Source organism: Euprymna scolopes, chromosome 11, assembly GCF_053919585.1.
Source record: "Euprymna scolopes isolate OS-2025 chromosome 11, ASM5391958v1, whole genome shotgun sequence".
In the NCBI taxonomy this organism is placed as follows: domain Eukaryota; kingdom Metazoa; phylum Mollusca; class Cephalopoda; order Sepiida; family Sepiolidae; genus Euprymna; species Euprymna scolopes.
Genome location: NC_136492.1, coordinates 110,541,361 through 110,560,378, shown reverse-complemented (window position 1 = coordinate 110,560,378; position 19,018 = coordinate 110,541,361). Strand labels below are relative to the sequence as shown.

General features: G+C 35.4%; 1 protein-coding gene across 1 annotated transcript in view; it reads right to left on the bottom strand.

Annotated features, from left to right (window-relative positions):
• Positions 1 to 3,893: 3,893 nt before the first annotated feature.
• LOC145288072 (protein CMSS1-like) overlaps positions 3,894 to 19,018 on the bottom strand; it is a 44,155-nt gene continuing 29,030 nt past the window's right edge. The window contains exons 5-7 of the mRNA XM_080136129.1: positions 18,277 to 18,340; positions 7,402 to 7,489; positions 3,894 to 4,187 (exon numbers count right to left, since the gene is read on the bottom strand). Coding sequence (XP_079992255.1) covers positions 4,015 to 4,187; positions 7,402 to 7,489; positions 18,277 to 18,340 — 325 coding nt within the window. The 3' untranslated portion in view covers positions 3,894 to 4,014. The remainder of the gene's footprint in view (positions 4,188 to 7,401; positions 7,490 to 18,276; positions 18,341 to 19,018) is intronic.

Sequence of the window (19,018 nt, the reverse complement as noted above, 5' to 3'; positions counted from 1 at the left end):
TTCATGATTACCAATTTTGTTTTTCTTTTCTGCAAAAAAAAAAAAAAAAAAAAAATTGTATCAACAGTTTTTTTTTCAAGAGATTCTACACAAAATGTGTGTGTTCAAAAGACAAACAAATTTCCTTAGTCAAATTTTCAAAGTGAATTAAAACAAGGCCGATAGCCATTAGTCGCGTGCTCTCATGTAATGAATGAATGTGTGAATGTAGGATTGACATGAAATTCTTAAAGATAAACTAAAATTACCAAAAAATGGGCTGAAATGACTTCATTAAATAAAAAGTAAATGACTTAGAATGACTTAAATGAACTTAAGGATGAATTGAATGACCTTAAGGATGAATTGAATGACCTTAAGAATGACTTGAATGCTTAAAAAATAACTGGAATCCTTAAAAAACAACTTGAATGATCTGGAGAATGACTTGAATGGCTTTGAGACTGACTGGTTGTAAAGTGGGTGATCATTTTACATTAAATTAATACAGAAAGTGATCCCCCACTTTATATCACAAAGTTACAAACATAAGTACAGCATGTAGTAAGAACAGATACTACACTTTGAGGTATTTATTTGCTCCCCTACCGAGAAAATTAGGCACAAGGCCGATTTTTAATGTAAGGGGTGAAGGGGAAATGGGGACCAACTCCCCGGGGAGTAGGGGAGCTGGATAGTGACAACTGGTATGAAGGGTTGCCCCTACATTGACCAAGGTCTTATATGTGGGGTGGCCCCCACATATGGTCTTTGCTTGCAGTATCTGCTGGAACAGAAAGGCCAAGAAAAGCTTAAAAAGCTAAGAACAGCATCTACAACAGACCTTTGATCTTAGCCAAAAAGGCCAAGCACAAAAGTGTTACGGACAGACCGACAGACCAACGGAGTGATTTATAGAGTCGATTGCACGCGACTAACAATTGTTAAGGTGCATTTCATCTGTACATCTAATGACGAAAATATTATTAGGTTGGTGCAAAAATAATGTTTTTTATCAGAGATATATACATACATCAAAAAACAACATTTTTGCACCAACTTAGTATTTCAAACTTAAGTGTGAAAAAAATGGCAGACAGACAAAGCCTCTTATCCAGCTGCATGAACACATCTAAAAATACTATTTCAACAAACATAACCAAATATTATTATGTTTAACTCTTATTCACACCAAGCAAGGCATATTGCTATTTGAACCTAAGGGTCAGTATTTGAGACCATTGTTGCATGTGCTGGGTAATACCAATCTACCTTGCTTACAGGCCAAAAGTGACGTGTGGTGCTTGACAAGATAGACCAAATTGTGGAGAAAAGAATGAATATCTTTTTGTTGCTGATATAGTAGAAAAAAAAGTAATTTCTCAGCAAAGTAAAGTCAACATTAGCACCCTGGAGTCTGCCCTGACATCTATGAAGATATCGGCAGTAGACCACATGTTTTATGTTGAGTTACAGACCACCTTGTAGGTGACAAGAATGAACTTGAAAGATGAAAAGACCTCCGGCATAGTTGATAATAAAGTTCCTTTGGAGCAAAAGAGTTTGAGAGAGAGAAAGAAAAAAAAACAAAAATGAAAAAGAGAATTTAAGAGGGATACGGTTTAAGAGAGAGAAAGAAAAGTGATTCAGAAGAAAGAAAAAAAGAGAAAGACAATAGAAGGGAAAGGGTAATCTCCAAACAATAGAGGAGGAAATGCTAATCTTAAAAAGATGATGGTCAGAATTAGAGTTTCATAAAAAAATTCGCAAATGAGGAAAGAATTTGCCTGCTGCACACCTAAGCTTTGGGCTCTCACCCAGGGTTAAATAACTTCCTCAAAAGAGTTGTTAAAAAACTCTTCCTGACTGAGAAACTGTCTGAATGAATCTAAATGAAACCATTAAGAACCCGAAGAATTAACTTTCCTTTGCACAAAGTGTACCCTGAAATATCTTATGAGAAATTATTCTCGTTTAAAAAAAAAAATAATTTGAGTTATTAATGAATTGCTTTGATTTGGAAACCCAGTTATTTACAGTGCTGACACCATAACCAGCCATTTACCATAACAGCTATGAGAAGAACTCAAACCACACCATCTGACGATGAACGGCCAGTCAGCATGCTAAGAGTATTGCCACATGGACTTAGGGTCATGCACGTTTTGTGCATTCTGAACATCAGACTCATAGTTCCAGTAACAAGTAAATGTCTGGTTACATTTAGAAGGGTCCACCATTAGACAAAGATAAAAGTGTAGCCACAGGAACTTAGGGTTAGGGACTGGAGATGGCTTTGTTACACCAATTGGTCCCGTGGAGCAGAATTAGGCAAACAGACCACCCAGCCAGGGTAAGAGTCCATGTGTCTATGGGACAACCGGTGTACACATGTCTACAGAGATAATGGGAGAAGTGAGATGTCTGTTCACATTATATTTGAATTTTAACATGTTAGTACAGTTATGGAAGCAGGAAACATGTAGGGAATTCCAAAGTCTAGCAGTTTCAAATGAAGAAATTATTAAAGCAGAAGACTTTCCAGCATATTGGGATCTCTACGGTAAAGAGGTGGAATTTTGCTGCTTGTCAGGCCAACCAATGGTATTCAAGTCGAGGGAGCACAAGTGGTATAAGTTCAACAGAGCACATGGATGAAACACTGCAGCAATGGGACACGGCGTTGAAACTTATTTTATAGGATTTATTAGATGGGAGATTCGTTTTTAGATTATTCCCACTACTATTCTACTAATACTACACAACTAGAAAGATTAGGTTTAAAGCAATTAAAACTTATATTAAAATTGTCCACATAGATTAATGGCACAATGGATAAAGGCATTGATTAACAATCAGTTAAGTGAATCTTCGGGAGGTTGATGGTTCAATTCTCACTACAGGCAATAATAACTAAGAATAACATCATTTCTACTCGTTCATGGTTGACAAGATGAGGACAATCTCCCTTCATGCATTAATTAAAGTGTTCCATTTGAAATTCTCTATAAAGCTTCCTAGTTCGAAAAGATGCACTTGAAGATGGTTGCGTTGGCATATAACAACGAAGATGAGAATAGTAACCAAAATTATCAATCTTCATTTCAAAATTTGCAAAACAAATTCAAAATATTTTTTTTCAAAATTAAATGTAGCGAAATGAACGGACGCTTTTAGAGAGTTCGGATGCATCTAAAAATAGAACGTCATTTAAAAATAAATAATTCATAAAACGTCTAAAGTTAACAAATATCTTTTAATTTGAAAGCTTTTATCTTAGAAAAAAAAACATATTTGAAAAAGTTGGTATTTGTTTACATTAGTAATCTTTTAAGCCAACACATTTCAGGTGAAAACATTACAGACTTACAGATCATGGTGAATTTAGTATGAATTCAAAAAATTACAAAAATGATCCAGTAAAAGATGAGCTAAATGTATTTTTAACAAAAAAAAATCAAATTTAGTTTTAAAATGGTTTTTTTAATTCAAGGGTTATCTCCCTTAAAACATAGAACTCGATAATTGAATAAATTTAATTACTACTTGTGATTATTTTTCTACTGGATAATTTTTTGTAATTTTTGTAATTTATACTAATTTCACCATGACACGCAAGTACGTAATAATGTTTTCACCTGAAATGCGTTGACTTAAAAAGATCACCAAAAGAAACAACCACCAAAAAGTTTTCTCACTTTTACAAATATTTTTTTTCAATCAAGCTATGAAGCAATTATTTTGTAAGCAGTAAAAATCGTATTTGAAGTTTAATGAGAAAATGTTATTCTAAAACATGTCAGATGCGGTGCCATACTAAACATGTTCCTGTCAGATGCTGGCAAAACTGTGGTGTTCAATCTACACATGGTCCAAAGTTGATTTATTATACTAAAATATGAACAACAATGAAAAACAGAAATTCATTAATAAACAATGAAAAAATGTTACCAATTTTCATTTCAGGATTGCTTTTTATTATAAATATATATTTTTATATTTGGAGGGTTTTTTTTTTCTATATTACAATTAGCTTTAGAGTAATCCTATATGACCTTGTTTTTCTTTGACTTGTTTACTGAAGAAAGACTTGAATAAAGACATGAGATCAGATTTCACTTCTGGGACATCAATGAGGCGATGAGACTTGATATCCCGCCAATTCCAATCTAGGATCAAGGCATTCAAAGACTTCAGTTTCAGAGACCCTAAAGAAAATTAAAGAAAAAAATTAATTAAAAACAATAAAATATGATTAAAAAAAAATTGATTGAAATGTACTTTTCTTTATAGCTTTAAAGTCAGAAGAATAAATGAATGTATAATTGACACAAATTATTGGGGTTGTTTGTGCACCCAGTTCTGAAACTAAACCAAAGGTGAGGGAGGCCTCTCCAGTCTTGGATGACAACCTTCCTAGAGCTGGTGACTCAAACAAATTACTGGTCTGCAAACCTAAATTGCTTAAGGAGTAGATAGGCTCTGTCTATCGCTGGCTGCCATACTCCTTCTTTGCCTATTAGTCAGGCGCAGAGACACTATCACAAGTGAATCGACAAAACACTTAGTGGTAGATCTTGTTTCTTGTCTTTTTTTTTTTTTTTACACAGTGATCACCACTTATCAAGGCCCGGAAGCCACTCAGGGATAAGGGTTATTGCAAGTACATTACGTTAGTGAGGAGTTTTGCTGAAATGTTTACTTAAGGGGGCGGTTCATTAGGAATTTGTTAACATTGGACTTGAAGACATCCAAGTTGTAGTCCGGAGGGAAGCAGGCAGACGGAACAGAGTTCCACAGGCGTGCAGTTCTAAGAAAGAAGCTTTGTTCATGGAATCTGCGTTTTGATTTAGGCACAGATATAGAGTGGGGGAAATTTGTCACAGTGGATTCAGCTAGACGGGTGTTTTTCGTGAAAGATTGGCGAGGGGGGGACCAGAGATTGGAGTTCAGACGAGCATCTGCCATGGAAATAACGATAAAACAAGGACAGGCTCGCAACGTCTCTTCTGTGGGAGAGAGGTTGCAGGGTAGAGAAAAGGGCATCCCCCACTAAGCCACGAAGTCTATTTTGTACTCTGTCAAGGCAGGATAGGCTGTTTTTAGCAGCTCCTGCCCAGATATGGCAACAGTATTCCATCCTTGGACGTACTTGGCTTTTATATAGATAGAGAATTGCATCAGTAGTGAGATATCTTCTGGAGCGGTAGAAGGATCCCACCATCTTTCCAGCGACCTTGGCAACAGACTTGATGTACGTGTTCCATTTCAGATCAGGAGTAAAGGTCAAACCCAGAAGCTTGTCAAAACACGGGGCCTCACCCAGACGAGAGCCATCCATCACAATTGATGCCAGCTGGGGATCAGAGCGTTGATGATGTAAGGATAGCAGTTTGGTTTTGGATGCATTAAAGGTAACCAGCCACCTCTTCCCCCACTGAACCACGCGCTCGAGATCAGAGGAGAGAGAATCAGAGAGAACTTTGTCATTTACAGCCTTTGATGTGTTGCCGTAGATGGTCGTGTCATCAGCATAGATGTCAACGAATGATTTAAGTATGTGTTTAGGGAGGTCATTAATGTAGATCAGGAAGAGAGTTGGGCCCAGGATTGACCCCTGAGGGACTCCAGCATTTATATTGCAGGCCTCAGATTTTTGTCCATCTACCACTACTCTTATGAGCCTATCGGAGAGAAATGATTTAATGATTGAGAAAACATTTCCAGTTATACCGTAGCTGGAAATCTTGTGAAGTAGACCCTTATGCCATACCTTGTCGAAGGCCTTTGATATGTCGAGAGCAATTGCCCTAGAAAGGAAGCCTTTGTCAAGAGATTCACTAATCCTGTGGGATATAACCGTCAGCACATCTGCGGTAGATCTTGCAGAGCGGAAACCATATTGTGTGTCACTAAGAAGGTTATTCCTGCTAAGGTGGTTGACTATTTCTCTATTTAATATGGATTCCAGCAACTTACTCATAACACACAGGAGACTTATTGGTCTGTATTGAGAGGGAGATGACTTATCACCTGAATTCTTAAATACGGGGCAAACTGATGAGGTCTTCCAGGGAGTCGGAAAGCACTTCTCCTTAAGGCAGCGCTTAAATAGTTTCGTAAGTATGGGAGCAAGTTCTGGTTGAAGCTTTTTTAACACTATGATTGGGATGCCATCAGGGCCAGTTGCTTTACTGGAATCTAGGTTCTTTATTAGCTTGGCGACCTCATGCACGGATATTTGTATGTTACCTAGCTTGTTCTGTGTTATTGTCTAGGGCAATGAATGCCATTCCCCCACTCCCGACACATCCCACCCCTCAAAACTGGGCACTTGGGAGTGCTTGAGTACCACACATGCCTGTGCAATTTGATTGGGGTGATCTTCTTCTGATGGGCTGAGGGTACCGGATTGACAGTTCCTGGCTGCTGTTTCCGACTGGTAGTACAGGTGCCCTAACTCTTTGGTAGCATTTAGAGCGGCTGCTCCATCAACAGTTGTATAATATCGGGATGTTTGTAGTGCCATGTCGCGCATGGGCTTTCCTGAGGCCACAGTCCTAGTTGAAGAAAGGTCAGCTGATGGTCTACTTGTGTTGCATGTCTGATACCCTGCATAACCTCTTGTTCAGCTCCCCCTCACCTAACTACGACATCTTGCTGCCCAAATCCCAACATAGTGCCCCAGTAGTTGCTGCCCTTGATAGAAGCCCCCTACACCAAAGTGGCAATGTGCCTTGTTTGGGGTGAAAATGCAATAAAAAAAAATAAATAAATAAATAAAAAAATTGTTGAAATTACACGAGCATTGTTCATGGAATTTCCAATTAAAAGAAAATGTTTACATTTTAACATTTATTTTTACTTTTAATTAAATATAAAAAAAATACCTTCCCACTTAAATATCAATTACTCTATCTTTTTATAGATTCAATAGAATTTCACCCAGCTTAGCAGATTACATAGTCCATAATGGTATCCCTTTATCCTGTCAATGTACATCTTAAAATTATTTAATAATGCTATTAAATTTCTAGCAGAAATAATATTGATGAAAAATAAAAATGGAGACAGAAGAGACTATTTTTTGTATCAAACTTCTTTTTCATTTGTAATTGTCAAGCCTAAGCTATAAGTGTCACACTGTTTTATATATATTGCATGCAAGAAACTTTTTAGCCTGTTAGAAACAATAAAAGGTTATAGCCATATTACCAAACCTTTTATTAAGTTTGTTTTTCTTGTGTGAAGATTCTAATAAGCTCTAGTATCACTGTGCTTGATTGAAAGTCCATAAAGAGTTAATATCTATGTTGTTAATGTCGCAGCAGAAACTTACAATATTGTCACAGTTATAAAGCAAACAGAATACAAGCATGAAAAAAAAAAAAAAAAAAGGAAAAACAAAGGAAAGAAAATTACCTGAGTTTAACAAAGTGTTCAGTCGATTAGGTGTCCCAACACCAATATGAATAACAGCCTTTTCAAGAAATTTTTTATGGTCTTCAATCTGAAATGAGATAAAAGTGTATTTATTTATACAAAGTTAGGTATGTGTACAGGTTTATATATTACTATCTGTAGCATTCACTCCTAAAGTAATTAACCAATCATTATTAATTTTGAAAATTTGGAAAGGGATTGTAATGTGAGTTATATTTAGTTTTATGCAAAAGGGACCAAAAGAGCTCTTTGTGAAAATCCAGCTACCTCCAACTTTTTGTAAAACTGGAAAAATAGGTATAAGATATCAATTAATAAATATTCTATAATTTTTAGTTTATTTAGAGAATTTTTAGGGCGAGTGGGGGGGGGGGAAGAATATGAATACAACCTTACATTTGCAAATTCAAATATTTCAGATTTGCATCAAATTTGATCCATATTCGTTAGACACCAATTAAACAAGATTCCCTGAATTTCAATTTTTTCTAACGACTTTTTTTAGCTTAAATTTTAGATATTTTCTAGAATGCAAATCATGTAATAGATTTTGACTAAAATTGAAATAAGGACATTTTTTTTCTTCATGTTATCTTCTTCATAGCTTGTATCTGTATTGGGATGAATTTCTAACAAGAAATAATGTAGGATATTCAAAATATTAATTCAATTTACGAATAATGACTATCTCATCAGCTGCAGCATTCGTTGATACGACTTTACACTGTTCATTCTCTTTTCCAGGTGGCCATGAGGAAGGTTTACATACCAACTTGTATGTTATCTTTGTGTCTTCTGCTTTAACTATTTCAAAACTCTGTTTCTTTTTGTCTATGCAGTGATTGTTTCAACAGTTGCAAGTTTATTTGAACAATTCGTGGAATATTTCAGCAAAAAGAGATGCTGGATGCTTGTGATATTGTCAAGAACTATGAGATTTAATTCAATTTATTCCACAAAAAATAAAACAAGCATACTTCAATTGTCATGTAGCAAAAGAGTGGTAAACATTTACACAGAAAAGGATAGGCCAACACCTGTTCAAATTCCCCTTAAATTGCATTATTGGTACAGTTATTACCTCTTTTTTTTTCGGCATAAGCACGTTGACACAGTTTTCGTTAGATTATACAAAGTTAAGCAACAATGAGTTTGGCCAGTACTAGATGGGTGACCATTTAGATATACCAGGTGTTGAATGTAGAACGACATCAACACTTTTGGCAGCTCCTAAATCCCATTTGGCCTCCAGCTGTCTCGACCTTGTCCTGCCACTGGATCAGGCTAGTTGAGACAAGAGGGTGAGGTTGGCTCTGCGTAAACCAGTTAGGATGATCAGATGGTCTTCATCATTCCGACAGATGAACCATTACCTCTCTTGGAAATCTATTCGAAGGAATGGATTATGCAGAGTTCAAATTGAATTGAATCCATTGAGTTCAATTGGACACTAATACCTTCAGCAACTATGCTCAATCGTTTCACAACAAAAATTGTACTTTGGTATGAAATAACAAATATTGATATATAGCATGATCATAAAAAAATGTCCTCCATGAAATTCTTAATGAAATTCACAATTCAATTATATTTGATACAAATAAATTTCAGTCAATGCCTGACGTGTTCCATAATTTTCAGTCATATGAAATATATATCACCATTAACCATGTATGATTTTCAAATGGCAACTAAAATGTCTCATGAACAAATCTATAAAAGATTATATCATTTCAAACTCCAACTCTTGTCCCATCACAACAGTTTTGCATCACTACACTTGTTTTATGAACTCATAGCACTGATGCCTCCTCAACGTAAATATCTCTGATTGACCCAACAAGCAGCAAAATTACACGCCTTCACTATACAGGTTCCTCTTGATACCAGAGAGCTTTCTAAACTAATAATTTCTTCCCTCAAACTGCTAGACTTTGGAATTCTCTCCTTGTATGCGGCTTCCCACGAATGTACAAAAGTTTAAATGTAATGTGAACAAACATATTGCTGCTCAACTCCCTACTCAGAGTATCCCTATAGGCATTTTCTCAAATTCACAAGTAGTCCCTTACATCTCGGTGGCAATCATCCAAAACCAGATTGGATGTTTATCTTGATGCTCATATCTTTCCATCAAATTCGAATCACTTTTCTACTCATTAAGCATATCGACCGATAATAGAAATTAAGTGTGTTGTCTGTAACCAAAATAACGTCATATTTTCTAAAACATTTTAAATCTATAGACAATGTTTAAAACATTGATACTCATGAATCTATCTAACTTTTAATTTTGCTATTAATCTATCCATCCATTTAATATAGCAACACTGACCCAACAAGTCATCGAGTGTTTAAATAAGTTTCTAAACTTAATTCAATAGATTTTTCGGAACTTGTACCGTTTAATCAAGACATTCAAAAATGAAAATATTGAAAAAAGGTTATATTGTACGTATCCGTTTTGGACTGAAAATCTCCGAAAAAAAATTTCATTTAATTAATGAATTAATTAATTTTCGATATTTTCATTTTTGAATGTCTTGATTAAATAGTACAAGTACCAAAAAATTTGTTGAATTAAGTTTAGAAATTTATTTAAACACTTGATGACCTATTGGGTCAGTGTTGCTATATTAAATGGATGGATAGATTAATAACAAAATTAAAAGTTAGATAGATTCATGAGTATCAATGTTTTAAACATTGTCTATAGATTTAAAATATTTTAGAGAATATGACGTTATTTTGGTTACAGACAACACACTAAATTTCTATTATCAGTCGATGTGCTTAATGATCAAGTAGTTTTTATTTTACAGCAGAAAAACACGTTTTTATGAGAGCGCGTTGAAGTCAGCCATTATGAAAGTTGTTGAACATGCCACGGAAAGATAACTCCAGTTAATGCGCCGACACTCCCTTCCCATCTTTATTACTAGCTTTTCTTGCTAAAAAAATCAAACCTTTTGCTTGGTATCATAACAAATTGTTTTTTCGCTGTAAAATAAAAACTACTTGATGAAATTAAGTGAAATTTTTTTCTGGAGAACTTCATTCCATAATGAATACGTATAATATAATCTTTTTTCAATATTTTCATTTTTTGATGTCTTGATTAAACTGTACAAGTACCAATTTTTCTTATTAATTCAATAAGAAATCTGTATTTATATGATTGTGTTATTTATAGCATTGACAGTGAGATGAAAGCATAAAATTCATATTCCAAAAATCAAACAATAGGTTTTTCTTTATCTTATTTGTTCTGTTTTTTTTTTAATTCAATAACTGTTTTTTATAATTTTACTAGCCTGGGTTCCCGGCGTTACCCGGGTGTTTGGAGGTGTATGTTGAGCCAAAAAATTAAAAAAAGTGGTAGTAGGCAGGAATGTTCGAACCTGTACTGTGAAGGAGGAAAAGAACATGAAAAAAAACTGTCTTTGCTGGAAGTGGCGTAACTTTAAATTAAGGTTAGTCAATCGAAAAGAGGGGATGACTTAAAAAAAATTTTTGACAAAAAAAGTGACCCCCTCCCTGTAAAAAAGTGCCCAGTTGAGGGTGAAGGAATTAATGTTTTTAGCCATTTTTTTTTATATTTGTCGTCCAAAGAATCAAATTTCAAAACGATACCGAGCTCGTGAAAATCTGTTGCCTCTGTCAAAAGTTTTAGGCAAACATACAAACATACATTTAAACAGACAGGTGATATTTATATTATAGATGATTACACACAGATCTATGGAGATACATTTTTTTAATATCATGAATAGAAACCTAGCATTTTGAGGAGAAAGTGCCGATCCAGTTTTTTTTTCCTACTCAATTTACTTGAGGATTACGAACTAGTTCTACAATGTAAAATAAAAACAAAACTCCCTTTTCCAATAGCCAACCAAACAAATCAGTGAGTCCCCCCTGACCCTCATTAATTTCATTATAAAATTACATTCTAACATAATGCATTTCAGTTTATGTGTACACAAGTCAGCCATTTTATTTTGTTAGTTGTAAAATATCAAGACAACTCCCACCTACTCTTCCAACACACAGCAGTCAAGCAAATAAGTCAATAAGTATCATCCACACACCATAAATAACATTTTACAAGTATTTTTGGTGCTTATACAGTGTGGGACACAGATGAAAATTGCATTCCAAGTAAAAATTATTCAGTATACTTATGTATCAGGCAAAAATAAGTATCCTAACCAAAATTTAGAAAGTTGAGCAGAAGTTTAATTTAAAGATAAAAATCAGTTTTCATATTTTACTGATCCGTTATTCATAATTACACAACATTATTACATGACCGACTAATTTATCTCCCCCTGTTGTAACGAATTTCCTCTGTTATCAATGGTGGATTGGCAAAATATGATAAAAATGCTTCTACACTATTGGGATGAAATTTAGGAAATCGGAAAACTGAATTTCACATGAAAACAATAGTATCTACATATTCCTTGTATTTTTAAGATGGTTATATCCAAAAATTATAAAAATCGATATCGTAGAAATTTATTTATTAAAGAAAATTTATAGAATTTGATGGAAGACACAGGAGAGTTCAAAAGGGAGGTAATTTTCTGTTTTGATTTAAACAAGATGGTGGCAATTTTTCACCTTCTGATACGATTAAAGTTTTTTTTTTTTTAATAATTCAGTAATATTCAGGTAATTTCGACTTCATAATTTGGAAGCTACCATTATAAATTATTAGAATTGACAAAAAAAAATCAGGTGAAACCATTGTTTTTTTATCTGAAAACTCCATTTATCGATTACAAAATCTTGTCCCAATTCTATAGAAGCGTCAAATAATTTTTATATTTAATTAAAATTCTATTTGATAATTTTTCCTAATTTTTTTTTCTAAAGATATTTATTGTTGCCTAATACGGATGTATATAAAAGAATTTTTATTTAGAATAAGATTTTCAGCTGTGCCCACAAATCAATCACCCGAAATTGAAAATTGACAAGAAATAAACTCAACGCTGGTCGCCTTGAGTTAAATGACACAAATGAAATCCCTGTCTAGCTGGCAGATGAAGTCACCACTTAGAGGATTAAATCACTTGAACTAAAAGAGACTGTCTTGCAAAAAGTTTATGGTTGAGATTTCATTAAACAAATAAAATTAGTGGAAATGAGATCAATTGCAGGTTGTTTGGCCACTTGACAGAACAGAGTGGCTATAACCATTTGGGACTGAGATAAACATCATGGAATCAGATACCTAGGCTAATTGGTTTCAGCACACCTGATGACTGACAGATAAATTATAATAGATAGTGAAAGCATTTTAAATTAACTCTGATTGAAGGAAAAAGCAAATTGGGAAACAAAAGTTAAAGTTTTACCAAGATCACAGGCAGTTGCTGAAACCATGTTGATGGATAGGAGAAAAATGTTGGATCAGGATGAAATGGGTGGGATAAAAGGTGAAGCTCATGCACATATAAGCAGGTCTTTCAAGAGATTTGCAGTGAGAGAGGTAGAGACCATCTGACAGTGAACATAACATCAAAAGCCAGATGTGTTGATGCCATGTTTCTTGAGAGATCAGACTTCACGGACACTCCCCAAACCATACTATTGACTGCGGACAAGAACTTAGCAATCAAGTGTTTTATCACTCAGTTAGGAACTCTTCCCTGAACTTTTGGCAACTATCTTTGTCCCACGCTATCTGCTGCCATGTGTTGTATCAGGTCATCCCTTGGCTTAGTTCTTAGTCTTCCCTTTGGTCTGTTATGTTCACAAGGTGTCCATTCCATTGTCCTGATGGACCATCTGTTGTCATGTTGTCTGGCCAGGTGCCCTGTCCATCTCGTTTGGATGTCTTGATGTCAATAACACTTATTTGCTGGCAGTTCCAGACGTTTATTTATCTGTCTTTTACTAATACCTAAATCAGTGTCACATACAAACGTCAGTGAGAAGGATTTGAACATGTATTTTCTGATTTTCACTCTCTCTCTCTCTCTCTCTCTCTTATATATATATATATATATATTTAAATAAGGGAGTAGTCACCAACAATGTGTATTTTTTAACATTATTTTATTATTCCGTGTCTTGGTTTTTCATTGAGAATTATGTTTGGATCATTGTAATAATGTTTTTAAGTCATTGAAATCATTTACGCGCGTTTCAGACGGTCTGTGATGCGTCTTCGTCAGAAATTATTTTCAAATGTGTAAAAATAGCGATTTTCGTTTAGAATCCAAAAAATAAATATCAAAATAGAATGAAAGCACCCCTACTTCAGAAGAGCCAGTCCCCCCTCCCCACACATACACATTAGTAACGATCTCGGACCACAGCCGCCTTCCAAAGGAAGCAAATAACCCCAAAATACTATAAAACAATATACACATTCCCAAACCAATAAAAGCAAACACACACACGCACACACACACACACACACATAAACACGCACACACACACACACCCTACCCCACCCTAAAGGAAAAGAAAAACACATTAGCAGAAAGAGATAGCGACTGACTACAGCGAGGTCAAAATCTCCCTGGACAAACCAAATAAAAAAGCAATAAAAATTCAGCATACCAATGTATAATAAACACTTACAAGCCTCCACCCCTTGGAAAAACTTCAAACTAACTACGAAAATCGCCATTTTTACACATTTGAAAATAATTTCTGACGGAAACACATCACAGACCGTCTGAAACGCGTGTAAACGATTTCAATGACTTAAAAACATTATTACAATGATCCAAACATAATTCTCAATGAAAAACCAAGACACGGAATAATAAAATAATGTTAAAAAATACACATTGTTGGTGACTACTCCCTTATTTAAATATACATCTTTCTTGCGTTGAAATTTATTAACCCATTTTATATATATATATATATATATATATATATATATATATATATATATATATATTTCACTCTTTTAAACTAGACTTGATTCTTAATCTTTTTGATAATAATAGCTTCCGTACATTCATATCTGATCTACCTCTGCATTCCATGTTTAAAAAGGATGTGTCCTCTATAGTATCAGACCTGACCGAATGGTTAATTGTAGGCATAGACCGATTCATACCATCCAAAAATTCCAACAAAAACCTAACAGCCAGCCCTGGTTCTCCCCAGAATGTGCTGCTGTCATCGCGCACAGAAATCACTTTTTTCGTAGTTACTGTAATAGATGTACTGAGACTAAAGCTGCTTTCAGGACTGCCAGCAACCACGTTAAAAGAGTAATAAAAAAAAAAATGAAGGAGAGCTATATGCTCAGTCCGTTAAATCCAAAGTAGCTGAGCAGCAGCTTGGTTCCCACCAGTTTTGGAAATAGCAAACAAGATTCTTAACAGAAGCGTGCATTCTATCCCAACGATTATCAATGGACCTGAGGTCATCTCGTCAGCATCAGACAAGGCCAAACTATTTGCCAAGAACTTTGCAGCTAATTCTACTCTATGCGACAAAGGCCATCAACTCCCCGAGTTTCCTCCTATATCAGACAACATGCTATGCAACATACAAATATCTGTGCGTGAGGTCGCCAAGCTAATCAAGAACCTTGATTCCAGTAAAGCAACTGGCCCTGACGGTATTCCAATTATAGTGTTGAAAAAGCTTCAACCAGTAATTGCCCCCATACTTACAAAACTGTTTAAGCGTTGCCTTAAGGAGAAGTGCTTCCCAACACCCTGGAAAACTTCATCAGTATGCCCTGTATTTAAGAATTCAGGTGATAAGTCATCTCCCTCTCAGTACAGACCTATAAGTCTCCTGTGTGTTATGAGTAAGTTGCTGGAATCCATATTAAATAGAGAAATAGTCAACCACCTCAGCAGGAATAACCTTCTTAGTGACATGCAATATGGTTTCTGTTCTGCTAGATCTACAGACGTGCTAATGGTTATATCTCATAGAATTAGTGAATATCTTGACAAAGGCTTTCTTTCTAGGGCAATTGCTCTTGACATACCAAAGGCCTTCGAAAAGGTATGGCATAAGGGCCTACTTCACAAGATTTCCAGCTACGGTATAACTGGAAATGTTTTCTCAATTATTAAATCATTTCTCTCTGATAGGCTCATAAGACTAGTGGTTGATGGGCAGAAATCAGAGGCCCACAGTATTAATGCTGGAGTTGCTCAGAGGTCCAACTCTCTTCCTGATCTACATCAATGATCTCCCAAAACACATACTTAAATCATTCGTAGACATCTATGCTGATGACATGACCATCTATGGCAACACATCAAAGGCCGTAAATGACAAAGTTCTCTCTGATTCTCTTCCCTCTGATCTTGAGCGCGTGGTACAATAGGGAAAGAGGTGGCTGGTATTTTTAATGCATCTAAAACCAAGCTCCTATCTTTACATCAACGCTCTGATCCACATCTGGCATCAATTGAAATGGATGGCTCTCATCTAGGAGAAGTTCCATGTTTTGACAAGCTTCTGAGTTTGACCTTTACTCCTGATCTGAAATGGAACACGTACATCAAGTCTGTTGCCAAGGTCACTGGGAAGATGGTGGGATCCTTCTACCACTCCAGGAGATATCTCACTACTGATGCAATTCTCTATCTGTATAAAAGCCAAGTACGTCCAAGGATGAAGTACTGCTGCCACATTTGGGCAGGAGCTAAAATCAGTCTATCTTGCTTTGACAGAGTACAAAATAGACTTCGTGGCTTAGTGGGGGATGCCCTTTTCTCTTCCCTGCAACGTCTTTCCCACAGAAGAGAGGTTGCGAGCCTGTCTTTGTTTTATCGTTATTTCCATGGCAAGTGCTCATCTGAGCTTCAATCTCTGGTCCCCTGCCTCGCCAATCTTTCACGAGAAATACCCGTCTAGCTGAAACCACTGTCGTTAATTTTCCCCACTCTTTATCTGTGCCAAAATCAAAGCGTAGATTCAATGAGCAAAGCTTTTCTTAGAAGTGCACGGCTGTGGAACTCTCTCCCGTTTGCCTGTTTCCCACCAGACTACAACTTGGATGTCTTCAAGTCCAACATAAACAAATTCCTGATAAACCATCCCCTTAAGTAAGACACTTTATCAAATCTTCAATACTAACGATTACTACAATACTATCTTATTGATTACTGTACATGCAATAACCGTTATCCTCGAGTGGCTTCCGGGCCTTGATGACCTCCATGTAAAAAAAAAAAATTGTCACATCTTTACTACACCTATGGTTTCAACATGTGATCAGACCTTACCCGAGATTAAAAACCTACATAGAACAAGTGATTGATTGCAAACTACATCAGACCATTCTTAGACCTCAATGGATGAAAAGGTCATGATAGAGAATCATAAAATCATATATTTAAGAATTTATCTTATTCGAAAAAGTTTATAAAAAACATGCACACCATACTCAGACATCAGTTATCAGCCAAACTGCTATAAGAAGAATGGAAATGTTTAGAGATCTCGTTCGAGGCTGTTTGCTTTCTTGTCACTGTATCGCATCCTTATTCAATCGAGTGCATAACAGTGAAAAAGTGGGTTCTGTATGAAACTCCCAAGTGTGCTGGACATTGGTTATTTCCTTAGGAGGCTGCCCCTCCCACTGCAAGACCGCCAATGCACCATGTAAGATTATGCTTTGTGTCTGGTGGACAGGTCATCAAGTGATTCATTACAAACTACAAACTGCTACCAATGGGTCAAGCGGTCATTGAAGACCCATATCCGCAGCAGTTGAAATGTGTGCAACAAGCATTGCACTAGAAGCCAGCAACGGTGAATTGCAAAGGTATGCTTTTCCTCCATGACAACACCAGGCCATATATATGTCGCATGACTTAGCCAAACTGATGTCTAGCAATAGAATGTAGATTTAAATAGCTGATGCTAAGATAATTGTCCATAAATACAACAAAAGGAAGGAAATAACTTTTGAGAACCTAGCAGCAGAAAGTACACAGAAAATAAGCATGTGACAAGAAACAAGTGGAAAAGATGAAGATGGGACATTGCGAGATTGTGTATATGCAATTTGTCACTGTTGCTTGAAAATTATTAGACTAAGCTAGTGGTCGGTAGTGATGGAGAAAGATACAAGAAAGATACGGTTATTGAGACTTTCAGGTAATAAGAATAGCAAAAAAACAAAAAAAAGAGAGAGGCCTGATTACGGTTCTGAATTTTTGCGATAAAGATTGATTATTCATATTATTTGGATTCTTCAGACTACTGTTTTCATCCTGAGTATTATTTGCACAATGTCTTCGTGGATGTAACCTTCAACCTTCTTCATGTGTATCTTGTCGAAATCGAGTATCTATACAGAATTTTGAACAGAATGCTTTATTCAATCTACGAGGGTATCGTTCTCCTTCTATCAGCCATGATTGGGTAGATGGCCTACATAATTTACAATTGTATTTTGTGTGTTGCCTACATTGAGGATTGAACCTTCAACTTCCAGATGTGCAACTTTTACAACTGAATTTTACAAAGTACTTTATCTACTATACCATAGATGATGGCTGATGGAACAAAAGCCTGCTACCCTGTCCTCCATGAATTAAATAAAGGATTCCATTCAAAATTCCATGCAAATTCCTGAGTTCAACAGAAAGATTTCTGAGTCCAGCAAGATACACCTGAAGAAGGTTTGAGTTTATATCGACCGAAATGTGAAATAAAAACTCCAAATGAGAACAGTAATCTAAAGAATCTAAATACAAAAAGATTTGTTATAAAAAAAATGCTTGTGCAGTTGATTCCCAGATTGTTGTTTTTTTTTTACCAATAATAGATGAACTATTAATTGCAATCCATAGTTCATAAAGACGACTTTTTTATTTTAAGAAGATGAAAAAAATGAATAACCTTGAAATGTTTAGCAAACAATTTTGCTGTTTTTGCATGGTCTCCTTTGAAAGCATTTAACTCTCTGCAAAAAAAAAAAAAGACAAAGAAATTAGAGAAATATTAGGCAATAAATAAGATTTTGATATTAAGTACAATAATAATAATTAATGCAAAAATTAAAATAACTCCTAGAATTATTCAAAGTCTTTTTTATGCATGCCAAAAAGTCAATATAAACATTTACTTTGTTTTTGTCCGATTCAAAGTAATCTATTCCTATTTACTTGCCTTCACACGAGGGCAGTGTTAGATACAAGGTTGATTTTTAATGTAGAGGCACTCTGGATAGGAACAAAAATAAAAATTGTCTCAGTCATGAAGGATTCAATGAAAATGTTTTTGTGGATATATAAGGAACTTTCACCATATGTTTTGTTGGATTGGAAGGCGTAGAGCAATTTCTTGAATAATAGCAATATAGAGGTGGTCATGAAGGTTAACTCACCATCATGATCCCTAGTGTGGCATGACATTGAAAGATTCAGGCAGCGAAGAAAGTTTTGCATGGTGGCTCTACTCTATGGTGATCAGATGGAAAAAAAAATCTGTCAAGATTGGTTGCTTTATTTTATGGCATATCAACTCTTTTTCATTTATTTAATGCAAAATCCAGTGATTTGGGGAAAAGTTTTTATGCTTTAAGTTCTTTATATCTTCAAATATTTATTCATGGAGTTTGGTTTGGTTTGGTCTCGCAATA